Source organism: Pinus tabuliformis, chromosome 9, assembly GCF_031772625.1.
Source record: "Pinus tabuliformis cultivar Carrire ecotype Pingquan chromosome 9, CPIR1, whole genome shotgun sequence".
NCBI lineage: Eukaryota > Viridiplantae > Streptophyta > Pinopsida > Pinales > Pinaceae > Pinus > Pinus tabuliformis.
In genome coordinates, this window is record NC_142307.1 from 23,576,695 (window position 1) to 23,603,326 (window position 26,632).

Here is a 26,632-nt window from a genome sequence, read left to right on the forward strand (position 1 = left end):
CATTGTAATTCTCTGCTGAAGACACAATAAAACAAGGCCACCACTGAAAGCTGGACTGGAGATGTAGCCCTGGAGGATAGGGTGAACTCCTTATTAATTTGTTGTGTCTTTGTGTTTGCTTACTGTATTTCTCTGCTGTCTTTCCATTTAAATGTTTGTGTATTGGAAAACTGATCGATGCGTTGCTTAAATAACACAGAACACACACTAGCACGAGTCTGTAATACCTTTATTCAATAAATCTTTAACTGAGGTCACTCATAGGGTGATTATCAGATCACTCAGTCATTAAAGCCGTGTATCTGGTGTACCTTTGTGGTTGCTTGCTCAACTTGAACATAGAGTTAGGAGTCTCAACTCGCTCTGGGCCTCTAAATCAACCTTTCGGCTCACTTGGCTCTCTTATTCCCTGTACTGGGAGTCACTCACTGATTGGTTGCCTCCACTCTTCCTTGTCCTCCTCATCCTGCAATGACTCATTGTCATCCTGCTATATGACCTGCTTGCGAACTGGCTAAGACTCAATTTGTGATACTGGTTGAGGCTCCTGCTTGGGAGCGAGTAGCTCCTCATGTACTCCAACCTGCTCTCGCACCAAGCATTTCCTCAGAAGCTCTGTCTACCTCAAACCTCATGTCCCACCTGATAATTGTCTTCTTGAGTGATGGTATATACACCCCATACACCTGAGATGTCTCATTGTAACCCACAAAAAATCTCTTTTCATCTATGGGCTCTAACATCTTCCTGCTCTCTTTGGACACATGGCAGTAAACTTTGGTGCGAAAGATGCGAAAGTGAGAAACATCGGGCTTATTGCATGTGAAAGGCTCCTACGATGTAACTCGTCCAAGCACCTTGAGTGGACTCTTGTTTTGTTGAAATACTGTAGTGTTGTATGCCTCTGCTCACAAGAACATGGGTAACCTATGGTCATGCAACATGGCCTTGGCCACTCCAAATGTGATGTGGTTCCTCTTCTCAACGACCCCATTTTGCCGAGGTTTATGGGGTGCTATAAGCACTCTTCTAATGCCCTCCTTGGCGCACATGTCCTTGAAAGCATTGAGACATATTCCCTGCCATTCTCACTCCTCAATGCTTTGATCATCTTCCCGGTCTGATTTTCTACTAAGGCCTTAAACTCCATGAAGAAGATTCATGTCTTCCAGGGATAATCATCTATGGAGGTGACACAGTACCTATGTCTCATGAGGGATGAAGAAGAGAAGGGCCCACATATGTCTGAATGTGCCAACTGCAAATTCCCTTTGGCTCTGCTGTCTTGGCCTTGAAATGATGGCTTGGCATACTTGCCAAGCGCGTGCACCCCTTGCACACATCATGCTGGTCAAATGCGCACTGTGGTAGTCCCGTGGCTATCTATTGAAGGATCTTCAACACCCCATGATGCAAATGCCACATGCATCTATGGCAAAGCTCCCTCACATCTTTGCTCTGTGCACTTCTTGCATTGCTGCTCAAGGCTGCGCATGTCTCAACTGCAGCCTGTAAAGATTCTTCATTCTTACACCAATTTGCTTCATGGATCCAGAAGCTAAGTGCTTGTGGTTAGCCTTACCTCTACTAAAAATGACATCATAACCCTTGTCCTCTAGGGTAGCAACATAAACAAGATTCTTCTAAAGGCCTGGAACATAGAGGATATCCTTGAGATGGAGAGAGTTACAAGATTCCCTCTCAAAATTGACAGTACCTACTTCCCTAGTCAAGTACTTGCCATCATCTCCTAGCTCAATGTGAAATTGCATGTCCTTCTCCTTCAGCTGGTTGAAATATTCCTTCTTCCTGATCATGTGGAAGGGTGCTCCATAATCAATGTACCATATGTTGCTACCAATTGAGCTTTCCATGCAAGTTATCAATGAGAAGTATTTCATGAATTGAGAAGAAAACACATCTACCTTAGCTGATGCGGCCACATGGTCGTAACTGGATCCCTTCTTCTGGTTAGGACACCTAGTGGCATAGTGCCCGAACTGGTGGTAAAGGAAGCACTTGTTCTTTGCTCAGATCTTTCTTCTCCTTCTCGCCCTTCTGACTGGACTGGGCCTTTCCTTGGCCCTTCTTGCCCTTGGCTTTGCTACCTTTGTGTGCCAAGGCAAAGTTCTCCTCATTCTTTGTCTTTGCTGAGCATCCATCTCTCGCCCCCCTCCGCATTTCTTCTTGGACATAGTCTCCCCACAACCTTTCCCAGTTGGTAAGATTCTCACTGCCACTCATTGCATCTTGGAAATTCTCCCAAGCTTATGAAGTCCCAGTAGTGGAAGACTCACAAGGTCTTTGTCTGCTATGGTCTCACCCACTTATTCTAACTCATCCTGAACCGAAATGAACTTGGAAAGGTACATAATTTGTTGATATGTGGTTGTCATTGATGTCAACCCAAGTAGCACCATAATATGCCTCTGTTTTTGCCAACCAAAATGACATGAAAAATCATGGTTTTCGAGTTCGGATCATCTTTGTTGGATTCTCCTTGTTGAGCTGATTCCGGTGGTATGTGACACGCCTCGAAAGCCCTCATGGTTTGAGATATATCCTTGTTTGAAGTTGAAGCCCCCAACTTGTGGGTGAAAACCCCACATGGAGATGATGTGGCAATCCCTCATTGACCAACATATCATGAAATCAAGAGAGTTGGGATTTCATCAAATTTTATGGCTAACATATTTTTTAAAGGGCTTTAAAGACAATTTTATATTCTCAAAGGGTCTTTGACTTCAAAGTCAAATTGAAACCTAACTCCAAAAGGTAGATGGCCTCATCTTTGGGCTACAAATTTAAATAAAATTTAATTTCAAAAGGGGTTTACCATCCTAAAATCCCTCGAACAACTCACCTTTAGAAGCCCCTCAAACATCTATAAAAGGAGCATTCGTTTGCCCTCCTAAGTATGCTTTTTAACAAACATCTCTTGTGATCAACCTCTGCAATTATACTCGGCCTTGTGGAGAAAAGGCAAATCAAACGAGAGGCTTGGGTTTGTCTTGTTTTGGCTGTGTTTTGGGGATTCGTTGGGTGATTTGTTTGCACGTAAAGATAGAAGACTTCGTGCAAATTTCTCTGTGGTTTCGGCCCTTAATAGGGCAACATTTCTGGGCATAAGGCTGATCCCTTTGGCTCCTCAGAAAAGCAAAGTAGCCAGTACATTCTGAAGCAGGACAATGGTCTAAACTTCATCCTTATCATCTATCCTCTGTGACATATGTCTGGAAATTTTATGGTGTGACTAAGCCCTACTTAGGCCAATCTTCTATGCAAGATTTCAAACCATAAACAGAAAATGATCCTGAATTTTTGCGGCCTTAATCTATGTTGATGAAGGGCTATCTATCTCTGAGAGTCAGATCTCTTGAAGTCACTAAAAGGTGCCTGCGACCTTTGATAGTTCTCTTGAGGTCTTCTGTGCTGGCATTTTGAAAGGAACCAAGGTCTGCCACAAAGTCTTTAGGCTATTCGACCTTCATTGAAGCTGGTTGTATTTATCTTATGTGGCAGAAATAGACCGAGGCCCAACGGACATGATCTGAAGCATCTTAAGGCAATACTTCAGTGGAAATGTTTTCGGCCTAATTATCTCTGTGGTTCTTCAAGTGACCTTTTGTGTGGCCTCATTTCTGAACAGTCTGGAGTTTCTTTAGACCTGTGCGTTAGGGTATCCTTCAGTGATAGCTTCGGCCTTAAGACAGTGACAGTTGAACTTCGGTTAGGGTTGAACCATCTGTGGCCTAAGTCTCCTTGAAGAATGGCATCCAAATCCTGAAAGTCTAAGTTTGGAAATGGATCTCTGAAAGTTCGGGCTAAGACCATTGTCATATTTCTTGACTGCAAGTATCTTTACACCTCAGAAGTGCAACATCATTGTTGACCTGTGGTTCTGTCCAAAAGTAAAAGAATATACACTCTTATACATATGTCTACGGCCCCAGCAAAAGAATTAAGCCGACTACTCAGGTATGCTGATTACAAGTTTAATGTGAAGCAACATTGTGAATTGTTTACATCTTGTTGAAGAAACATGCTATGGTGAGTTGAAACATAAAATTCAAGAAATATATAAAGGTCTCAAGCAGTAAGGAATACTGAACAGGAAGGGTATTCACAGTGAGATTTTCTTGACAATGAATTGTAGCTTGCCATCAGTACAGTAGTCTTGTCTTTGTTACATTCTTGTTAATATTTTCCGCAAGGACAAAGGCCTATCATTCTTGATATCACAAGGTACTTCAGTGCAATCACTTCATTACCATACAACAATTGATTGATTCAGTAGTTGTAAAGAACTGTGCAATTAAAGAAGGCTGGTTGTCAAGCACTACATTATCTTCATCACTATGCAACAGTAAGAAGTTTTGGTGTTTCGGTCTCCCTGAGATATCAGTTGCAGCAGTATAGCAGTAAGGGTTCTATTGTCCCATCATAGAAGATCTGAACTTGCAGAAAGGGTTCTTGTCGCTATTGTAGTAAGGTTTCATTGATGGAAGTTCATTGTTTTATCTTTTGAAGTTGTCTATTAATTGCTTTATTGTAAGTGGGTCATTGTCCCTGGTATAAGAGCCCACAATAATATACAAAAGTCTACTCATTGTAAGTGGGTCATTGTCCCTGGTACGGGAACCCACAATAGTTGTCAAGTTCATTATCATTTTCAGGTTGGTTAGGTCGTGCTTGGTAGGTGGTTGAAGTCACCTTCAGGTTGGAGCTTGAAAACACTTGAGGGTGGTAGGGTGGTGCTAGGGCTAGTTGGAACTAGCTAGGGTGTTGGAGCTTCCTTTCAACAACTGTTGATAAAACCGGGGTGTTGTAGTGTCCTTCTAGTTGGAGCTGGAAAATTGAATGTTTTTCTAGAGTACTAGGGATTTGGGGCTTCCCTTTTCAGTTGGAGCTTAAGCATTAATGTACTCATAAATATTAGAGAAGCATTTGGTGGTTTTTCTCTCGGAAGGGTTTCTACCTAAAATAAATTTTGGTGTCTACTGCCTATTGTTTGTTTATGCTTTGAATTGACGCTGAAGAATAATTAATGCTCTGAAAAGATTAATAAGTTACTAATTGCTAAGAAATACTAATTCATCCCCCTCTCATTATTTCCAACATAATGATGTTCTCTCCTTTGGTCATCCAGATATTTCTTAGCTTGTCCTTCAGGGCAAGCCTTCTAGCATCACTGGACCTTCCATCGCTACATTTTCAACAATAGCGTTTGAAAACAAACATGAAGATCTTCAACTTCACCAACAACATGGATTTTTGGGTGGAGAAACCTCTGTTAATGAATATATTCGTCTTCCCCAACAACATGCACTTTTAGATGGAGAGAACGTTGTTAGTGAGATGCTAGAATTTGTTACTCGGGATTACACCTTTCATTTTTATGGTTGGAAGATGGAGGTGAAGATGGTTGGAGCTTATTTTATATATATGTGTGTGTGTATTATTATCAGCCCCAACTTGTCGTCCCCCGGAAAATTTTGGGGTGCACTCTAGCTGTACCCAAAACTCATCCCCTTGTCCTGTTGTCCTCCCATCCCCAAAGGCGAGATGCCCCATATAAATCCTAGGGGCATCTCACCTAGAATTTATATGGGGCCCTCATTTGTAACCGAATATATCAATTCTCTCATACAATTTATTCATTATATATTTTATCCTCAATACATTACTTTATATTCCAAGCTGTTTGGTTAACTAACTCGTGAGCTAGTTTCAAAGCTATCACACATTGATGACAATATGATTTGCAAATATTACAATCACCTAATGGCAATGCGTGGGTGAGGGGGTATTTATAGGTTGAAATGACACATAGCTGGTATAAGAGGCTAGGTAACCCCATTTGATGCACCAAAGGAAGTGTTACAACATATTAGGGTAGAATACATTCAAAAGTTTGAGAAGTTTGAAGAGGAGAAGGCTAGGGCAAAGACAATAAAAGCATAAATTGCATGGAAGAGGAAAATGTTAGAACCTACGAGAGCAAGCGGGTGTGATGATATTGGCCTTCAAGACTCCTTTGCCCCTTCCACCAGTGTTTGTAACCCCTTACATTATGTTCCGCCACCTCCTGGGTCTCAAAGTGAAACTAAAGCTAAAAAGAGGATGAACAGTAAGAGCTATGTAACGCCTTCCCCCAACTATGCCTCTACTAGTGCTATTGCCTCCTAGCCAAGTCTAATTCAACCCACCTTAGATACCCATTGGAAAAAGTAATGCAAAGAAATTGCTTTTCAATACATTGCCAAATGATGGTGTTGTCGCTTAGAATGTCCAGGGACCCGCGACAACGGCTCAGATCGGGGGCTGTCACCCTGGTCCCCAATCTCTCCGTTTAAATTGTCTCTCTACGATAGACTAAGGGGGGTGGACCCTACAAAAATGCAATGGAGGAGGACTCGTTGGGAACCAACCTGTCTGGGAGACATAGTTGAGTGACCAAATATTTGTTTAGATCTAGGAACACTTAAATGATTTGATTTATACAATTGATACCAGTGCCTTGTAGAGTCAACTAACTTGCTAAGAAATTTAGGACGAAGTACATGATGGACAACTGCTGTTAAAGAAAATGTTATTATGATGAAAAGATATGCAATATGCGATTGGCAAAGGGATGAGTGAGTAGTCTTGAGGTAAGATCATTTAAGACTCAAGTACTTAGTATTGATTACCTTTATGACGAGTACTTAATGAAATGAAGAGACAATCTTATACAAGACAAAGTGCCAAATATCTCAAGTGCCAATAAGATACACAAGATATATGCTCTTAAAGAAAGATCACTAATACGCCAAAAATTATAATAACCACAAGCCAATAACGATATTAATGCCAAGAAAGAGAACTAGAGCATTTATGCAATTTATGCTTCAATGACAATTACTTGAAAATTCCAAAACTGCTTGAGAGATATTCAAATAACCCAAGTTTTCTATTAGATCCAAATCGAATGCAAGCCTTTTTAATGATACTTAGCTCAATAGATTTCAAAATATTTACCATTCACCAAACAAGAAAATCTTTGGGCAGTTTAAAATATTAGACTTATCTGTTCCAAGTGTTTGAAATGAATTTCCTTTAAGCAATGAGCTTGTGTGTATGTGATTCAGAAACTCAGAAAATAGGAGTTTAAAATTGGATTTTATTGCCAATAATTGTACCAAAGATTTGTTGACCTAAACTTATGCAAACAGTCATCCAAAAGCATTTATTTTCAAAGATTAGATTTAGGACAACAACAAATTCTCTAATGGCAGGAGTAAAAATAAAATGCCAAACTAAGCCAAACATATCAATCAAATTTTGAATTGTGTTATGAACTCAAATCACTTGAAATTTCAGAATTTATTCTATGGCAGCCAATATGTTTCAGTGATAAAAAAGAGCAGCAAAAAAGACTTTATGACATCAGGGAAATGCTTGTTGCAATCAAGAAGATCACCCTTGTAGATTCTTATGACAGTTAATTCCACAACGATATTAAAACTCCTAACTTTCAGAGAATTGTTTTTTAGGACAATAGTGAATTGTTTAGGACAACAACAATATGACAATGAAAACAATAAGCTATCAATGCTATCTTTATAACAAAAATTTATCGACAATTTTCCAAACTTGCCCACATGAATTATCAAAATATTTCAACCTGTTATGATGTGATTTCCAAAATTATGTCAGATCTGAGATATTTATTACAATCAACAATTGAAATATGAAATAGGCTTAATGATGGATTCCCAACTCAAGAAATTAATTTTTTAATGTATTAGACAACTTAGAAACTGATTTTAGGTTAACCCACCTGAAATTTTGCCACCATTAGAAAGGTATATGATTGCTATAGCAAAGAGTGAGGAAAAAGAGGGTTTAGAGATCAAACACTAGGCCCTAGGCCTTGAAGATCTCTTGCCCAATTTGCCAAAAAAAATTCCAATACCTGAAACACAATTTTTTACCAATTTTTCCGTAAAAAATCATTAATGATCAGCTTCAAAAAATTAAATATTCAGATCAGAAATGGAGCAAGGGGAATCTAGGGCCAATGAGGGCTAGCACTAGGCCCAATAGGGCTAGAGTTGGGATAGGAGAAGGTAGATCTGGGCTTAGTAGCCCCAAAACTTGAAACCCTTTTTCTGAAAAAATTATTTTGTATTAGATCTTCAAATTTGTTGCAAAATCTTTAATGGCTGGCCCTGCAAAAATATTTGGGACAAGATCTTGCCCTCCAGGGCCTATATATGTCTCAAAACCTCTAGATCTCCTTGAAAAATTCTCAGATCGGGAGTTGGTTGGTCCAACTGAAAACTACCCCTAACGCCCGAGGATTTAAAATCAAGATTTTCGTGCAAAACTCAATCCAACCATAAAAAATAGAGCGAGAAAATAATAATAAAATTTAGACAAATAGAGACACTTGCTATTACGTTCAAAATTTAAATTATTATTCAAACCCCAACGATTGAGCAAGATACCTGTACTCAAATCACTCTTCAGAAGCTATCATCAATGGCTTTAGAAAAATTTATGCATGAAAATAAGACATCTTAAAGTATTCCCTAGAAGAGCAACACCAACAGAATTTAACCCCAAAGTCTTTCTTTATTGTCCAGAAAAAAGATTACACCACAGCTTCTTGCTAAGCACACGATCAAAAGATCGGTGAATCAACTGACAAATGACTTCCTATTTAAAGATAAATTCTTCAACGGCTAGTTCGAGTGATCCTCGTCAAAGCAATCTCGATCGTTGATGAAAATTAAAATTTCTTTTAATCTCACCTGTTGAAATATTTAAGTATCTGGGGAAATTCGAAATTTTTAATTAAATGCATTTTAATTAACTCAAAAATTAAATTTTTGAGTTATTTTCCAAAAAAATTGACATTGTCTTAACCTCCAGGGATCAAAGGTTTAAATTTTAGCAAAATAATTAATTTACCTTAGTTCCAGGACCTTTTAAAATTTAATTTTTAAGGAATGACGAATTTTGCGTTTGGAGAAGTTAAATCTACCTAGGACCTAGAATTAATTAAATTTTATGGCTTAGGATTTTAATTAATTTTTGGCTAGAAAATTTAATTAATTAACTTATGAGGGAATAAATTATTTTTCCAACCCTCAAGACACTTTACATTATGATTTTCATATTTTTTACATCATAAGGGGGAAAACCCATTTGTAATAGACCCTCACAGAGTACCCATTTCTGCGACACAAATATAATACAACAGAACAAACAATTTGTAATAGAATAACCTAACCAAATAGTTAAGATTATTCCCAAATTATTTTTACATAGACTCGATCTAGAACACTAGGACTCACTTAAGATCCTAGCGACAAAATCTATTCTAGCTTTGGGGTAAGACTGGAGGAAAACTCTGCTGACCATCCGAGAATGGATCGGTGAGACAAAAAACCTCCCAAAATAGAGATCGTCACTAGAAAAGTAGGTTAACTAGGTCATTACATATGTGACACGAATCTGCTGAGATTATTTACATTATACACATGCAGAAAGGGTTTACATAACATCCTGGAAGTCAAGCTGATGATAATAGCTGGACGACACTGACACATCGATCAAGTGCTATCCCTTTTGCAAAAAAAGGGGGTGTATTGTTATGGGTCGTTGACATGTAGTGGTTAACAGATGGTATGGTGCAAATATCCCCTTTAATGTTGCATGATCACCTTATTACCAAGCTATGTGGGACTTTGCTATAGCTGTAGGAAAGGGCTTCAAAGGCCCTGGTATTCATGATTTGAGGGTTTCTCTTTTGCAAAAAGAGGTTTTGTCCCTTGATGACTATTTGAAAGAGTTTAAAGAGTCATGGACCAAAACAGGTTGTTCCATCATGTCAAATGGAGGGAGTGATTAAAAGAACCATATTATCGCAATTTTCCTTGTCTCTTTCCATCAAGAAACCATGTTATTGAAATCAATTGATACATCTACTAGGGTGAAAGATGCAAACCTGTTATTTGACCTTTTGGATGAGATGGTTAAGACAATTGGGGAGCATAATGTTGTGTTGGTCATCACAGATAATGCCTTGAACTATGTTCTTGTTGGAAAGATGTTACAATCTAAATATAGGACTATATTCTGGATACCATGTGCTGCACATTGCATAGTTCTCGTGCCCAAGGACCTAGGCAAAGTGGATTGGGTAAAAAACACTATAGAGCATGCCAAATGTATCACAAAATACAACTACAACCACTCATGGGTATTGAGCTTGATGACGAAAAACACTAAGGACAAGGAGCTTGTTAGGTTTGCCATCATGAGATTTGCAACACAGGTCCTCATGTTATACTCTCTCACTTCCCAACAACAAAACTTGCAGAAAGTGTTTTCTAGTGACGATTGGAATGTATCTCAGTGGGCTCATAGACAAGATGGAAAATACACCAAAAATAAAGTTTTTGACAAAACTTTCTGGAAAGAAGTATGAGAGCTTATGAAAATTGGTGAGCCCCTTGTTAAGGTGTTGTGGTTGGTGGATGGGAAAAAATTAGCCATGGGCTACATCTATAAGGCTATGAAAGGAGTAGATATGGGCATCATACAAGAATAAAGTAGGTAAATATGTGCCTATTTGGGAGACCATAGATAATAGATGGAACAACCAACTCCAACATCCTATATATGCAACCGGGTATTTCCTGAACCTAAGGTGTCATTATAAAACTTGGTTAGGAGAAGAGTAGACTTTCGAGGTCGAAGATGGGTTCTATGAGTGCTTGGAGTTCATGGTTTCCTAATGTGTACAATTCGTTGGAAATACGTCAACAGATCAGTGCTTTCACTAGGGATGTTGGTACCTTTAGCAAAAACCTGGCAAAGCTTGCGAGAGATGTGGATCAACTAGGTAAGCAATTCCAATTTTTATTTTAAAGTTCAATTGTTTAAAATTTAAACTATAAATAGTTTATTTTTTAGCTAACTCACAATCTAAATTGTTGAACAATGAACTAACTTTAGTCTTTGTCTTTGCAACACATTGGTGGGAGTCATTTGGAAGCTGATGTTCTTAATATGAAAAAGTTTACTATTAGAGTCCTCAACCAAACTTGCAGTGCTTCTAGGTGTGAGTGCAATTGGTCTATTTTTGAGTGGATTCACATGAATAAGAGAAACCATTTGAAACAAAAATAGTAAAATGATCATGTCTTCGTGCAATACAACCTTCAACGAAGGTGTGACTAGTTGCCGAATAAAAGATTTGATACAAATCCCATTGTGTCGGATGATATTGATCCAACTTCAAAATGATTGGAGGAGACTTAACCAGGAAAGTTTTGTTGAGGCTTATGGTAACTTTGGAAGGTCTTCTGCATAGGCTTGGTGTCTTAGCATGTGGAATTTGATATATTGCCACTTTAGGTGCTTGCTTGATGGAATAAGTGATTTATTTCTTATTTTCTAAGTCTTAGGAAGAGTACAATAATTAAAGTCAATTAATTATTGTGGACTATCAAGTCATTTTCGAAGGATAAGTAATTTAATTATTTAAGTGACTTCGAAATAATCTCAACCTTTGATTTCCAAGATTTTCTAGAAGGGAGATTACGGTTAGGGATTTGGACTTAAAGAAAACTATTAAAAATCCTAGCAAAGAGGTGAAGACACAAGAACGCAAGAGAGAGAAAGTCAACTACAACATTTTTGGGAAAGTGATTTTCTCAAGAAGGAGAGAGTGAATTTTTTGAAGTGTGAGGCTCAGATCGACTGAGGAGAAGGAAGAATAATATAGAGATAAGTGCGGGTGTTTCTAGGAGGCCAATTTGCTAGGGCCGAGTTGTGAGTGCACAAAGGCCGATTTTCCTTGGGTCGAATTATTCTAGCGGCGCAGAGTTGCAAGTTCCAATCATTGTATTTTTCTTTGTCAATTCTTTGTGGGTTGAAACCCTGATTTTCTATATTAATAGACAACGAAGAACTGTTATGGGAGAATTATTTTTATTACAATGCGTGATTGATCTCTTTGATTTATTTCTGATGCATATATTTCTAGATGTTAAAATACCAATTGTATTATTTTTTGGTAATTCAAGATTTATTTTGTTAATTAAATAAATTACTCGGAATAAATAATTGTCACAAGAAAATAAATATGGGCTAGTTTTAGGAGATTTAACAAGTTTGATGTTGATTTTGATATTAATGCCATGGAGTTGGGGATTGATCCCAATGTAGGTCTTGTAGTCAAACTAGGAGCTAAAGGAAATTAAGCACCAAGCATGGCACATGCAAGCACTAGTCGTGCAGTTCGGCCAACTCATGCTTCTACTAGGCCTAATATTGCTACTACTACCACTGAGCTAAGTCACTTGACACGGGGATTCGGGATTCGTAGGATTTGGGATTCGTGGTGTTGGATTCAGACACGTTGATCCCCCTGAACAGGACACGTAGGATTCGTTATATATTATTTTTTATATATATATATATATATATATATATTAAAAATTAGATATTTCTTACACAAGTTTTAATTAATGATACAAGTTTATTGATTTCAAATATAGATCTTCATCTATAGCTATTAGCATGCATAGTACATACAAAATTCAAATACATGTCAATCTATTATCTATTTCTTATGCTTGGCCCTCTTGCCACCACGAGAAATGTCTAATTTTTTAGTCTTGTTGGAAAATCAGGATCTTTGTCATTAATATCACCCTCTAAGCATTAATATCCAGAGGTATCTTTGTCATTACCTCTGTATCTGTATAAGGATCTTTGTCATTAATATCACCCTTTAAGCACTAACATAAGATAGAACAAGCATAACATGTCAAGTCAAGATTTTGTTTGAGTGATGCGTACATTTTTAGGAGGGTCATGATACAGGAGTTCGACAACCAATGTCACTAACATCAAGGTACATAGAGGGATTGGTGCTCTTGATTAAATATGAGTTCCATACCCTAATACATGACAAAATTCAATGGAAACATTGCAATCCCCCAATCATAAAATCCTGAAAAACTGATAAGTCTGCTGGATTTTGAATGAAATCTAAAATTCTACTTCCTCCATATGAAATCCAATGAGGCTGGAACCACTCTCAAACATCCTGAATCATTTCATGGTAATGTTAAAAATTTAAATAAAAGTGACAATGAAGATTAAGGAGAATGTCACTTTTACTTTAAGAATTTAACATTACCATGAATAGCATATCAATACTAGGGCCTAGACTTGATCATTAAGCTGCCAAAACGCTTGCCAAATGAAAATATGCGTGGCTGTAATGACCAAATGCAGCCTTTTCATACCCGTGCAGGTCACTTTTGCCGCCTAATGAGTCCTGGAAAATAGTACATGCTGCCAAAATCGTGACACAGTGTCGGATTCGACGTGTCAAAATAGGACACGACGTATCATGGTTTTTGGACACGAATCTCGAGAGAATCGTGTTGGACATGATGGATTCGGGATTCATGGGGCCTATAGGACGAATCCGGTTATCTAGCCACTGAGGTTGTAGATGTCCTTGAGAAGTCTGAGGATGTTAAGAAACCAACTCACAAAATAGAAGAGATAGATCAACGACTTCAAAATAAGCCTTTTCGAGGGGGCAACCTCCTTTACAGTACACAAATGAACAATTTTTCCATGATAGAAATGACAAGACCTCCTTTCTATATCTAGGAGTGTAAGGGGTCAATATAATCGGAGCTGACATAACAATAATAATGTAAGGGCACAACAATAACAATAGTGGGCTTCTATGGGGCACAAGAATAACAATATGGGGTCTACATGGGCACAACAATACAATAAGGGGGTTGCACTAATAACAGTAGGGGGCTACACTAGTAGTATAGGGACTTAACATGCCCCTATCCTTCAAAAAAGTGTTGTCCTCAATGCTTGAATAGTTTTGGATGCTTTTGTATAAAATTATCATCCTCTCATGCAGAATTTTCAGCGGTTAAGTTCTTCCACTTGATGAAGAACTTTGAAATTGATTGATTTCATGGCTGTCGAGTTCTTATTTCCATGACTGCTTCAGTTTCCAATATGATTTTTCCTTCTTCGTCAAGTTCCAACAATATTGTTTGAAATTGGAGCTTGTCACCTATAACCTTCTTTAAGCATGAAACATGGAAAACTGTGTGCACTCGGGAAGATGTAGGAAGCTCCAATTTGTATGCCATAGTACTAATCTTTTGCAACACCTTGTAAGGACCATAGTACTTTGGTGATAATTTATCATCCTTCTTAGCTTGCTTGAGGGACATTTGTTTGTATGGTTGTAGATGTAAAAATACATAGTCGCCTACATCAAAACTTCTTTCGCTGCGATGTTGATCTTCCTGTTGTTTCATTTGATTCTGCGCCAAAGTGAGGTTATCCTTTAAAAGTTGGAGAACTTGTTGTTGATGCTCGATGTGATCTTTCACTGTTTGAACTTTTTTTTTTCTTGATATGTCCTATCTTGAGAGTGTGAGGGGTGGTAATTCTTGCCAATGCATTACAAGATATGGTCAGATTCATTTCTTTTTTGTCTGGGGTTGGTTTCATTTCTTCTTCTTTTGACGTTTCTTGATCCTTTTTTTCCTCCTCTTCACAATCTATGTAATATAAGTTCTTCTCAGCAAACTTATGACCTTTAGTGTATTTGCTATCACAACTGTAACAAAACCCTTTTGCTCTTTTTTCTTCCAATTGTTGTGGTGTCAACCTTGTAGGTTGTGGGAGGCTAAGAACAACAATACTTCCATCTTTTTAGTTATGAGTGGTCGACTTCCTTTTTGCCATAATTTTGCTTCCATTTTTCTTGCCAACTTGAATGCCTTCTCCAATGAATCAGGTTCCCAAAGGCAAACCTCATGTTGGATGTTATCCTTTAAAGTCCCTATAAAGACTTGAATCCTATGCTTCTCTGGAATATCATTTACCCTTATATTCAATTTTTCGATGTTCTCAATGTGCTTTTCCATTGAACCCTTTTGTTTGAGATTTATCAATTGGCTAAAGAAGGTGTTGCTCTTTGTATCCTCATAATGTGCTATCATTTCCTACTTGAAAATTGACCAGGTGACAAGTTGTTTACGAGAACAAAGTCCTCTATACCATACAAATTGATTTGGTTCTAAATATAAAGATGCAATACGTACCTTTTGTGCGTTTTGCACATCATGTAGATGAAAATATTGCTCCATCTGTAGTATCCAAGCTACCGGATCCTTGCCATCAAACTTCCTCATATCTACCTTTTCGTCATTAGGAAGCCTTTCTTGTATCAACTTTGTCCAACCTTCCTTCAAATTTTCCCCGTCTTTCTTCAAATCTTCCATGTTTCCTTTTGATTTTGATTCTATACCATCGATCTTAGCTTCCATGCCATAGATAAAGTCATTTATCTTAGCTTCGATCAAATTCTTCAAATCATCCATACAATTTTGCTTATTAGGTGTTTATATTTTCTCGATTCGAGTCATTCTTTTTCTTGCTTTTAGGATCTCGATATTAAAACGATTGTAACTCTGCAATTTCGGATCTCCAAGTTCTGAAATTTCGTCTTGTGGTAGCCCTCTGAGTCCTCTTTCCAACCCCACAAGTCTGATTGAGATTGGATTCTCCAAGAAAGAGTTATGTGAAATCTCCCATGATAACTTGATTATAGACTGGTTCAATAGAGCGAACTTGTACGAAGTGCCACGTGTCACTGTTTCGACCTTTGGCCCTGAAAATGATACACAACAAATTACAGTTCGTCCTCTTTCTGTCACTTCTTACGAAATTTCAATCTGATGCTGAGAGAGAAAGTTATGATGATTTTCCCAAGGTCACCTGTTTGAGACGAAATAAGGGAGCCTGCAAAAACCCTAACTTCCTTGGACCATATCTTTGAAAATATAGTGAGACAAGGTATCAAATTCGTACACAAGTTTCAGCAAGATTTCGGCTCAAATGGGTTTTAATTTCAACTTCTGAAGCTTCGTAGAAAAAAAGGTTATAGCGAACATTCCAGGATGACCTGTTTGAAGCAGCGAAACCCTAGAATCCAAAGTTCTGATACCAAATGTTAAGAAACCAACTCACAAAATAGAAGAAGAGATAGATCAACGACTTCAAAATAAGTCTCTTCGAGGGGGCAACCTCCTTTACATTACACAAATGAACAATTCTTCCATGATACAAATGACAAGACCTCCTCTCTATATATAAGAGTCTAAGGGGTCACCATATAATCAGAGCCGTCATAACAATAATAATGTAAGAGGCACAACAATAACAATAGTGGGCTTCTATGGTGTACAATAATAACAATATGGAGACTACATGGGCACAACAATACAATAAGGGGGTTGAACTAATAACAATAAGGGGCTACATGAGTAGTATATGGACCTAATAGAGGAGTTCTTAAACTTTGAGTCGGATGATGTTTATATAGCTCCTGTTGATGATCACATGTTTAGTAGCAGTGACACGTTTGACGAGTGATCATGTTGATCTAGGATTTGTAGTAGGCTAGTAGCTTGTAGCATCGTTTTTGGACTCTAGAGGCCATTTAGAGCCTCATTGATTATGCATTTTGTTGTTGGTATGTATTGCACTTGCTGCCATTTTGATATATTCACCCTTACATGGTATATAGATGAACAAACTTTGTATATTTTGTCTTTAATGGTTGGAATCATGGTTCCTGTTAGTGCTTGAAATTTCACCTCAGGCTGAGAAAGGTAAACCTCAAGGCAACATCAAACCATTTAGCCTCGTAGCTAGCCCTACGGGGCAGGAGAAGGCTCTCTCCGGTCTATCTCGGTAAAATCTTCAATAGATGAGATGACCAATAAGGTAACACCGATATTAGGCTAGTAAACTGATCAAAGTGTTTGATTTGGGGTTTTTTGGGTTTTTGGTGGCAAATTGAGGAGAGGGCAATTTTGGGTGCGGGGATTGGACACAGTTTCTGCAGGGGGTTCTTTGGGGCGAGGTAGGAGACAGTATTGATGCCTTTGATTGAGGTGGATGGTCAGGAATGAAAGGTGAAGAGCTAAAGAGAGCAAACAATAACTTTGAATTCTCTTTAGACAGTAGAAAACATTGAAATTAAACAAACTTAAAAGCAGAGCATGGCAGGCATGAATTCTTACTTTAACACTTCATTTGTTTAATGTGCAGAAGTAAAAGAAAAGAAATGAGTCACATAACACACTTACAAGTACATTGAGAAACACACCATCAACACATGAGTCCACAAAAATCCCAAAGAGGATTGCAAAACCCTGGTCTTCCTTAGCCAAAAATTGCAGAGATACAGTGAATAATACAATGATAGCTTCTCCCTCAAGAGTCCAACCATGAAAATGAGCAAGAAAGTACATAATATAGATGATCTAACCTCTTTCCCTGCCTCCATGGGTCGAGCTCACTATCCTACGAGCTGTTTCAACCACTTCTAAACTAAGCACTACAAACTAGGCAGTCAAAACAACTTGCCTCTATAAGCTAGGAAACCAATTCATTCATTTAATATTTACCCTTTTCATGAATGAATCTTCTAGAAGTGTTACATAAGAGTAAAAGTGTCTTAAAAGTACAATAATTACATCAAAGAGTATTATAATTCACCCCAAAAAGTCAAACTGGGTCAAACTGCGTTTTTCTGAGCTGTACAGTGCATTTTGGAAAAATCTGCCTGACGGGTCGCGCGCCCCTGCCTGACGGGTCGCGCGCCTTTGGAGCCACTTTTGGGGCACTTGCAGGTGTCCAAATTGGGCAAGAGTAGGCTTGTTGGAAAGGTCTGTGAGTCTACTTTCCAATCCAACTGGAATTTCTGAATTTGGTGGTCATTTGCCCCTCCAAAATTGCAATCTCCCAAGACTGCTTTCTGCAACTCAAAAATGTGGCAAAAAGTCATTTTTTGCTTGTTTTTTGACTTTTTGGAGGCCTAAAACTTCATAAAATCTCAAGTCCATTGATGAGCATATGTAACTTCTCATGACAAGTCTGGAAATGCTGAGTTTTTGCAAAATGGAGTTGCCATGATGAAGGGTCGCGCGGGGGGTGAGACCCGTTAATGGAGAAAACCTGTGTTTGGCATAAAAAATTCACAAATGACAAAATTTTCTCCAAATTTATTGAAATTTGGGCTGGGAGTCCCCAATCAAGTATCATGCTCAGTCAAAGAGGCTTTGGCCAAAATTTGGAGTGGATCGGGCGTTTTCCTTCGTTTTTGTGCTTTGGCCAACCTCCTTGGATCCGGCGATTGTAATTTTGACATTTCTCTGAAACCATGACACCTGTGCAAAAACTGAAGGAGGTTTTTCTTTTTTGGCATGTTGTGGACAAAAACCTCTCTCAGTTTTCCAAAATTCATCTTTTATTGCTCTGGAACATCATTTGAGTGCAACTTGTCCCGATGTGTGAAACAAGGAATTTTGTCGAAATGGAGCGAAATGAAGGGGATAGGGGGCTTCTAAATTCTTGGGGAAATTTTTGGGGGTGGGGAGGGATGTTAGGAAGCAGGGGAAAGTGGAATCTCAGAGATTGAGCGAGGGGAAGGGGTCCAAAAGGGCAAAATACAGGCCAAACCTAGAAAATTGCCAGGTTGTAGCTAGAAACTAGGGTTTGTGCAAAAATGGGGAATTTGGCGGATCTAAGGGATGGGAAGTGTTTGGTAAGCTACTTTAAGGATAGAGGAAGGTGTATGAACATCAAGATACAAGTTTTGCCGATGATTTGACCGTCCAAGAAAAATTGGCTTCAAAACCCTAGGAGAGGGAAATGACCTTGCCTGGGCGCAACTGAAGCATGAACAAGGTGCACAATGACTCAATGGAACCTAATATGATGATAGCAACCCTCTGAATGATGATAGGCTCAGCTGAATGATGACATGGACTGACATTTGGACAACTTTGAAAAGTGTGAAATCAAATCCTAGACCTAATGCCTAGTGACCAAATTTTGCTTGAAGACTCACTGAAATGACAAAATTTGACCTTGACACTTCAAAATCACTTTGTAAGAGCATATTTGATCACTGGAGGAAAGCTGGAAAGACTGACACTAACATTGGCTCCAATGGGGATGGTAGCTCCTTGGAGGTGCCAAGAACCTTAGACCTCTGGGAGAGCAGACCAGTGCCTTACAATCATTGGGCAATGGAGTCATTATTTTGAACGGAGAACACAAAACCTTTGACACATTTATTGACTGAAACTTGATTCAAGCCGACTCAATTATGAAACCTACATGACGGAAAACTGACTCACAAATGACTCATGACTGACTTAACTAAAACAAGAACTTACAAAGCTTATTGACGGGCAGCAGTCCATCAAGATTTGAAATCATGATGACAACCACCTGTGTTTCTTACAAGACAATATACATCAAACTATATCAAAATGCCAATGCAACCAATCAAGCAGATGCCTTCTTGATTGATTCTTCTTATCAGATCTTCTGGTCAACAATACAAACTGATAACTAGGCATCCAAAAACATCGCTGACCATGATCTCCTTCATCACTGAACACTGCAATAATCACTTTCACTGCTGACTGTAACAAACTTGCTAAAGGATCCTGAAAAACATGATGACTTGACATTGCTACCTCCTGCTGAAAGAACAAGGTGTCTTTTGCTTCAAATTCTGATCTGCCTTCATCATGTGCTTCAGTAAAAGTATGCTCATGGGCTTCAAAAAATTCTGAACAAGTAGATGAGCAGATCTCCTCTTGAAACATTTCAACACATGAGACATATGAAGAATCTGAAAGGTGATCCTGCATGTTTTGATCTTCTGTGGTGTGAATGTGCTGTAGGTCATTTGTATATGACATGAGGGCCAGGTTATCATGTTCCTTATTACATTCATCAATCATAAGAGAAGAAACTTCAGATGGTCCTTGAAGCACAAGATGATCATTTATATCGTCTACCACAAATTCATGCAGAAAAACTTTTTCACTTGCTTGGGCAAAGATCTCACCTTGTTGTTCATGAGCTGACTGAATGACATCTCATGAAGATCTAGTTCCGGTGAGGTGGGAGCACTTAGATTTGTAACTTCGTTTTCTTCATGCCAGCTGATCTCAACAGTTGAGTTCTTCTTTATAGGATTCAACACAAGGTATTCTTGGTCACCATGATTTGAATTTTGATCTGAAATAGCTGAGTTGACTGCATTACATTCTAAAATTGAATCTTGGCTACCCTGCACGCTGTCTTCTTCTGTGGGCAGATCTGAAACAAGCTCTTCTCTTTCATCAATTATAGCCATATGGACATCTTCAACCTGCTGATCTTGACAAGTATCCTCTAAGATTTCTATGTGCTGCTGAAACGGCTTTTCATACAGGGATTCCATGATCTCTTCATCCATGAAATTATCATCTTCATAAAACTTCTCAAGGCTTTCAATAAAACTATAGGCATGCTTGCAACAATCTTGAACTAAATTTAATGATGGATAAGAGTCCTTATATCGTTCAATGAACATAGCATGAAAATCCTTTAAACAGTAAATACAAGCAGGCGGCAAGCTTTCATACCATGATTGGGCTTTACCTTCTAGAGTGGCCAAGAATATCTTCATCAAGCAATCTTCAGGAAAATCAAGCTTCAACTTGCGAATATGCATATGAAATCTAACTAGATGAAGAGCAGCATCCTTCTTACCATCATCATTAAATATAGGCAAATTCCTTGACCAATCTACCTTTGGAATTTTTTTTGGAAAACCAGGGATGTGATCTCGGCTCAAGGGAGCATATCTTCTTTCAATCCGATCCATCTTGAAAAGCTCAAAGCTACTGATCTCTCTGCAGTGAAGTCACCATGAAGCATTGATCTCTGGAGTTTTCAGTGAAGGAGTCGCCAGTGAATGATTTCAGCCTTGTCAGTGTCTGATCGTTGTCCACCATCAACAATCAGATCTGAACTTGATACATGTACTAGGGTGAAATGCAAATGAAGTGCTGTATTCACAAGCTCACGGAGATTGACTGAAGCAGCGTTTATCTACTTCCGCTTATGCAAAGCAAAAGCGTTTCGAAGGCTACCTGGCGTAACTTCAGGCTCCGTCTAAGACTTATGAAACACACACATCAATCAACAGACAAGTTTGTTCTCCCCAGTATGGTTGCCAGTATGTTAGCGCTTGAAATTTCACCTCAGGCTGAGAAAGGTAAACCTCAAGGCAACATCAAACCATTTAGCCTCGTAGCTAACCCTACGGGGCAGGAGAAGGCTCTCTCCGGTCTATCTCGGTAAAATCTTCAATAGATGAGATGACCAATAAGGTAACACTGATATTAGGCTAGTAAACTGATCAAAGAGTTTGATTTGGGGTTTTTTGGGTTTTTGGTGGCAAATTGAGGAGAGGGCAATTTTGGGTGCGGGGATTGGACACAGTTTCTGCAGGGGGTTTTTTGGGGCGAGGTAGGAGACAGTATTGATGCCTTTGATTGAGGTGTATGGTCAGGAATGAAAGGTGAAGAGCTAAAGAGAGCAAACAATAACTTTGAATTCTCTTTAGACAGTAGAAAACATTGAAATTAAACAAACTTAAAAGCAGAGCATGGCAGGCATGAATTCTTACTTTGACACTTCATTTGTTTAATGTGCAGAAGTAAAAGAAAGGAAATGAGTCACATAACACACTTACAAGTACATTGAGAAACACACCATCAACACATGAGTCCACAAGAATCCCAAAGAGGATTGCAAAACCCTGGTCTTCCTTAGCCAAAAATTGCAGAGATACAGTGAATAATACAATGATAGCTTCTCCCTCAAGAGTCCAACCATGAAAATGAGCAAGAAAGTACATAATATAGATGATTTAACCTCTTTCCCTGCCTCCATGGGTCGAGCTCACTATCCTAGGAGCTGTTTCAACCACTTCTAAACTAAGCACTACAAACTAGGCAGTCAAAACAACTTGCCTCTATAAGCTAGGAAACCAATTCATTCATTTAATATTTACCCTTTTCATGAATGAATCTTCTAGAAGTGTTACATAAGAGTAAAAGTGTCTTAAAAGTACAATAATTACATCAAAGAGAATCATAATTCACCCCAAAAAGTCAAACTGGGTCAAACTGCGTTTTTCTGAGCTGTACAGTGCATTTTGGAAAAATCTGCCTGACGGGTCGCGCGCCTTTGGAGCCACTTTTGGGGCACTTGCAGGTGTCCAAATTGGGCAAGAGTAGGCTTGTTGGAAAGGTCTGTGAGTCTACTTTCCAACCCAACTGGAATTTCTGAATTTGGTGGTCATTTGCCCCTCCAAAATTGCAATCTCCCAAGACTGCTTTCTGCAACTCAAAAATGTGGCAGAAAGTCATTTTTTGCTTGTTTTTTGACTTTCTGGAGGCCTAAAACTTCATAAAATCTCAAGTCCATTGATGAGCATATGTAACTTCTCATGACAAGTCTGGAAATGCTGAGTTTTTGCAAAATGGAGTTGCCATGATGAAGGGTCGCGCGGGGGGTGAGATCCGTTAATGGAGAAAACCTGTGTTTGGCATAAAAAATTCACAAATGACAAAATTTTCTCCAAATTTCTTGAAATTTGGGCTGGGAGTCCCCAATCAAGTATCATGCTCAGTCAAAGAGGCTTTGGCCAAAATTTGGAGTGGATCGGGCGTTTTCCTTCGTTTTTGTGCTTTGGCCAACCTCCTTGGATCCGGCGATTGTAATTTTGACATTTCTTTGAAACCATGACACCTGTGCAAAAACTGAAGGAGGTTTTTCTTTTTTGGCATGTTGTGGACAAAAACCTCTCTCAATTTTCCAAAATTCATCTTTTATTGCTCTGGAACATCATTTGAGTGCGACTTGTCCCGATATGTGAAACAAGGAATTTTGTCGAAATGGAGCGAAATGAAGGGGATAGGGGGCTTCTAAATTCTTGGGGAAATTTTTGGGAGTGGGGAGGGATGTTAGGAAGCAGGGGAAAGTGGAATCTCAGAGATTGAGCGAGGGGAAGGGGTCCAAAAGGGCAAAACACAGGCCAAACCTAGAAAATTGCCAAGTTGTAGCTAGAAACTAGGGTTTGTGCAAAAATGGGGAATTTGGCGGATCTAAGGGATGGGAAGTGTTTGGTAAGCTACTTTAAGGATAGGGGAAGGTGTATGAACATCAAGATACAAGTTTTGCCCATGATTTGACCGTCCAAGAAAAATTGGCTTCAAAACCCTAGGAGAGGGAAATGACCTTGCCTGGGCGCAACTGAAGCATGAACAAGGTGCACAATGACTCAATGGAACCTAATATGATGATAGCAACCCTCTGAATGATGATAGGCTCAGCTGAATGATGACATGGACTGACATTTGGACAACTTTGAAAAGTGTGAAAGCAAACCCTAGACCTAATGCCTAGTGACCAAATTTTGCTTGAAGACTCACTGAAATGACAAAATTTGACCTTGACACTTCAAAATCACTTTGTAAGAGCATATTTGATCACTGGAGGAAGGCTGGAAAGACTGACACTAACAGTTCCAAATCTTAAAAATAATTATTTTATGTATTTTTTTTAGTGTCAAGGCCCAAGAACGTTTAAAAGAGAAACACACACACACACACACACACACATATATATCAGTGGAGCACCACTCGCATAAGACCCGCGAGCACCCGCGGATCTTGGCGGGTTCTATAGCGAGCCGAGACACTCGCATAGAACTTGTGCTTAAGACCTTTACTCGGTCAAACTCGCATTAAACCCGTGTACTCATATAAGACCCTCGATTTTGGCATAAGACTTGCATCAGACCCCTATAAGACCCGCCGAACCTCAGATTGCAAATATTTTTTTGATTTTTCTTTTCTTTTTGGAAATGAGTTGGAGGAAAAGGGAAATTGGAGGCAACAAAATGCTTTATAAACAACTCTCTCCCTTCCATTTGTCATTCACTTGTCATTTGAGTGTTTGGCTCATTTCTATGAGTGTTGAGTGACTCCATTGCATAGTGAAGAAGCTCTCGGAGGAGGCTAAAGGAGGCTTCATCAGTTCAAACCCAGCTTCAGGTAGGTTTCATGAACCTTGTTTGAATGTTTTCCATATATATTTTTTTAATTTTTTGTATTCAATTTAAGTTTTTCTGGTATTCAATTTTGTTTTAATTTGCAATTTTTTTGGGCTTCCGATCTTATTCTATAATGAGGGGTCTAACATTCAAAGAGATCTCGGGGTGATGAGAGGTGTCATGATATGCATTGAGAAGATGTTTCCGAATCAAGATATTCAAAACAAAATTAACATACAACGAGATATGTACAAGGAAACATCTGACATGTTTGGATTCAGCTCAAGTCAACGTCTCAAGGACAAGAAAATGCCTTGTAAGTGCAAATTGTTAGAACTTAGCTTGTAATTTTGCTAGTTATCTTTTATATGTTTGGCATTGCAAACTGATAATCTTTGTTGTTATTTTTTTACAACTCATTGGCGGATAGATTGTGGCGCTAAGGCACCACAATTACAAGAATTCGCCATCAGAGTTCTGAGTCAACCCTTCAATGCTTCTTCTTGTGAGTGCAATTGGTCAGTGTTTGAGCACATCCACAACAAAAAGAGAAACAGGTTGGGGCATGAGAGGTTGGAGAAGTTGGTTTTCATCTACTACAACCTTTGAATGCTCACAAAACAAGTGCAACCAATTTAAAGTCTGATTGGGTTGTGGAGGAGGACTCCCTTGATTTTAGTTGGCTTGATGAAGAAACTGAGGATCTCTCTAGTTTTCCATCTCAAATGGAGACTCCAAATACACCTCCCTCACAGTTGCTTCAGCCTTTCGATGTTAGCATTAGCTCCATGAGGGCTTATTGTAGGCTTGGTCGTCTATGAGTGATGAGACTCAAGATTGTGATGAGACAATCATTTATCATTTATGACATGTATTTGAATTTTGAACTTGCTGACCGTTTTTATTTAAATAATGGAATCATGATTCCTTTTCTTATTCAGTGTCTAAATGTTTTGCTTACAAAAATTGAATATGTTATGTTGTACTTTTATAGATATGAGATGATGTTATGAATTATTGCATATATTGTGGTTTTTATAACTTATAAGGATTGGAATTGTCATTAGTTTCTTTTTTGTGCTTAAAAGTTACCTTATTTTAAGTTTTTTTTTTTTTTTTTTTTTTTTTTTTTTTTTTTTTTTTTTTTTTTTTTTTTTTTTTTTGCATTTTGACGAGTCTTATACAAGTTTTATATGGGGTCGTTTCCGAGTCTTATATGAGTCAATAGCCAAACGAGTCTTACACGAGTACGAGTCGTGCAACATATATATATATATAGTGTGTGTGTGTGTGTGTGTGTTTCCCCGTTTATTAATTTTTGGGGGGTCACATTTCCAGCGTGTTCCTGCTTCGGATATTCTTTTCTGTTTCCCTGTATCATGGAACTTAGATCACAAGCACTTTCCTTGTAGTATGTACTAAGCTGCTGCAAAAGTGGGTTAATGTTCTGGCACGATCACCCACCAACTTGCATCAAGCCTCCACCACTTATTCTTGCCTTTGGGGGAATTGAACATTGGTTCCTGGTCTGACACACCACTTTCTACAGTGCTTAACTACAACCGTATTGACCCCCTTTTCATGATTCATTGTAAAGTGACTTTACGAGATTCATATTTGTGGATTGATTTTCTTTGTTCCCTTAGAAAATGCAGTTAGAAGCTCCAGATCAATGGATTGATATATAATCAAATTTACGTTATTGAACACTGCAAGGTAGCCAAGGGTATATTGTGGTTAGGCTGGATCTCATAGACGATCATGTTAAAGTAGAAGTTTATAATAGTGGACCAGATGTAGTATTTGACATGGCTGTGGCAATGTGACCTAAGGCTGCTAAAAGAGATTTAATGTTTTGGCAGTAATTCTAAGATCACCTTTCCTAGATTGTTATGCAAATGTATGCTTAGTACATCTAAGTAAGAATCATTGTCCAGTGGTAGAGAGATTAAGCTAAATCCCATTATCTTTTGATGAGTAAATTTGCTGCTGTGCATGTGGTTACTTAGTTTATGGTTATTTAAAAAAACGCTAATTTTAGTGTGCTTCTACCTAATTATTGACTAGATACTAGCGAGTAAAACATTTTCATCAATGTTTACCGGTTTTGGTTTTGCTAACATATTTCACTAGCAGCATTTCAAATGGATGAACATAACAAATTATAAGAAACCTCCGTAATTTCAGCATACAGTGAACTGTATCTTAATGTAAAATCTCTGGAATAAAACTTCAGATTAGACAGAAAAATTTAAACAACTTTATGTATGTTTTAAATGTTGAATGTTTTAAAAGCGGCTGTGTCAAGTTGGTTACCAGGTATACTTCTACTGATTTTTTTCTGAACATCCCTTGGAAGTGAGAGATCAGCCCTCATAAGATTGTGTGTTTGACTTACTATGATTTTTTGATGTTTGCAGGCCGGGCAATTATGAAGTTTGTGTCTATACTTGCTTTCTGCATTTTGCTACTATGTAGTTCTGTACACAATGTAAGATGCCTAAGGGAATCATCTGATGATAGCTCAAAGAAAAATAAATTTCGTGAACGTGAAGCAACCGATGACAATCTTCCATTGCCCACCTTGTAAGTTTC

General features: G+C 38.4%; 1 protein-coding gene across 1 annotated transcript in view; it reads left to right on the forward strand.

The window, feature by feature from the left end:
• The window catches only part of DEX1 (defective in exine formation protein (DEX1)), a 320,259-nt gene that overhangs the window by 37,056 nt on the left and 256,571 nt on the right, over nucleotides 1-26,632 (forward strand). The window contains exon 2 of the mRNA XM_089441661.1: nucleotides 26,458-26,623. Coding sequence (XP_089297787.1) covers nucleotides 26,469-26,623 — 155 coding nt within the window. The 5' untranslated portion in view covers nucleotides 26,458-26,468. The remainder of the gene's footprint in view (nucleotides 1-26,457; nucleotides 26,624-26,632) is intronic.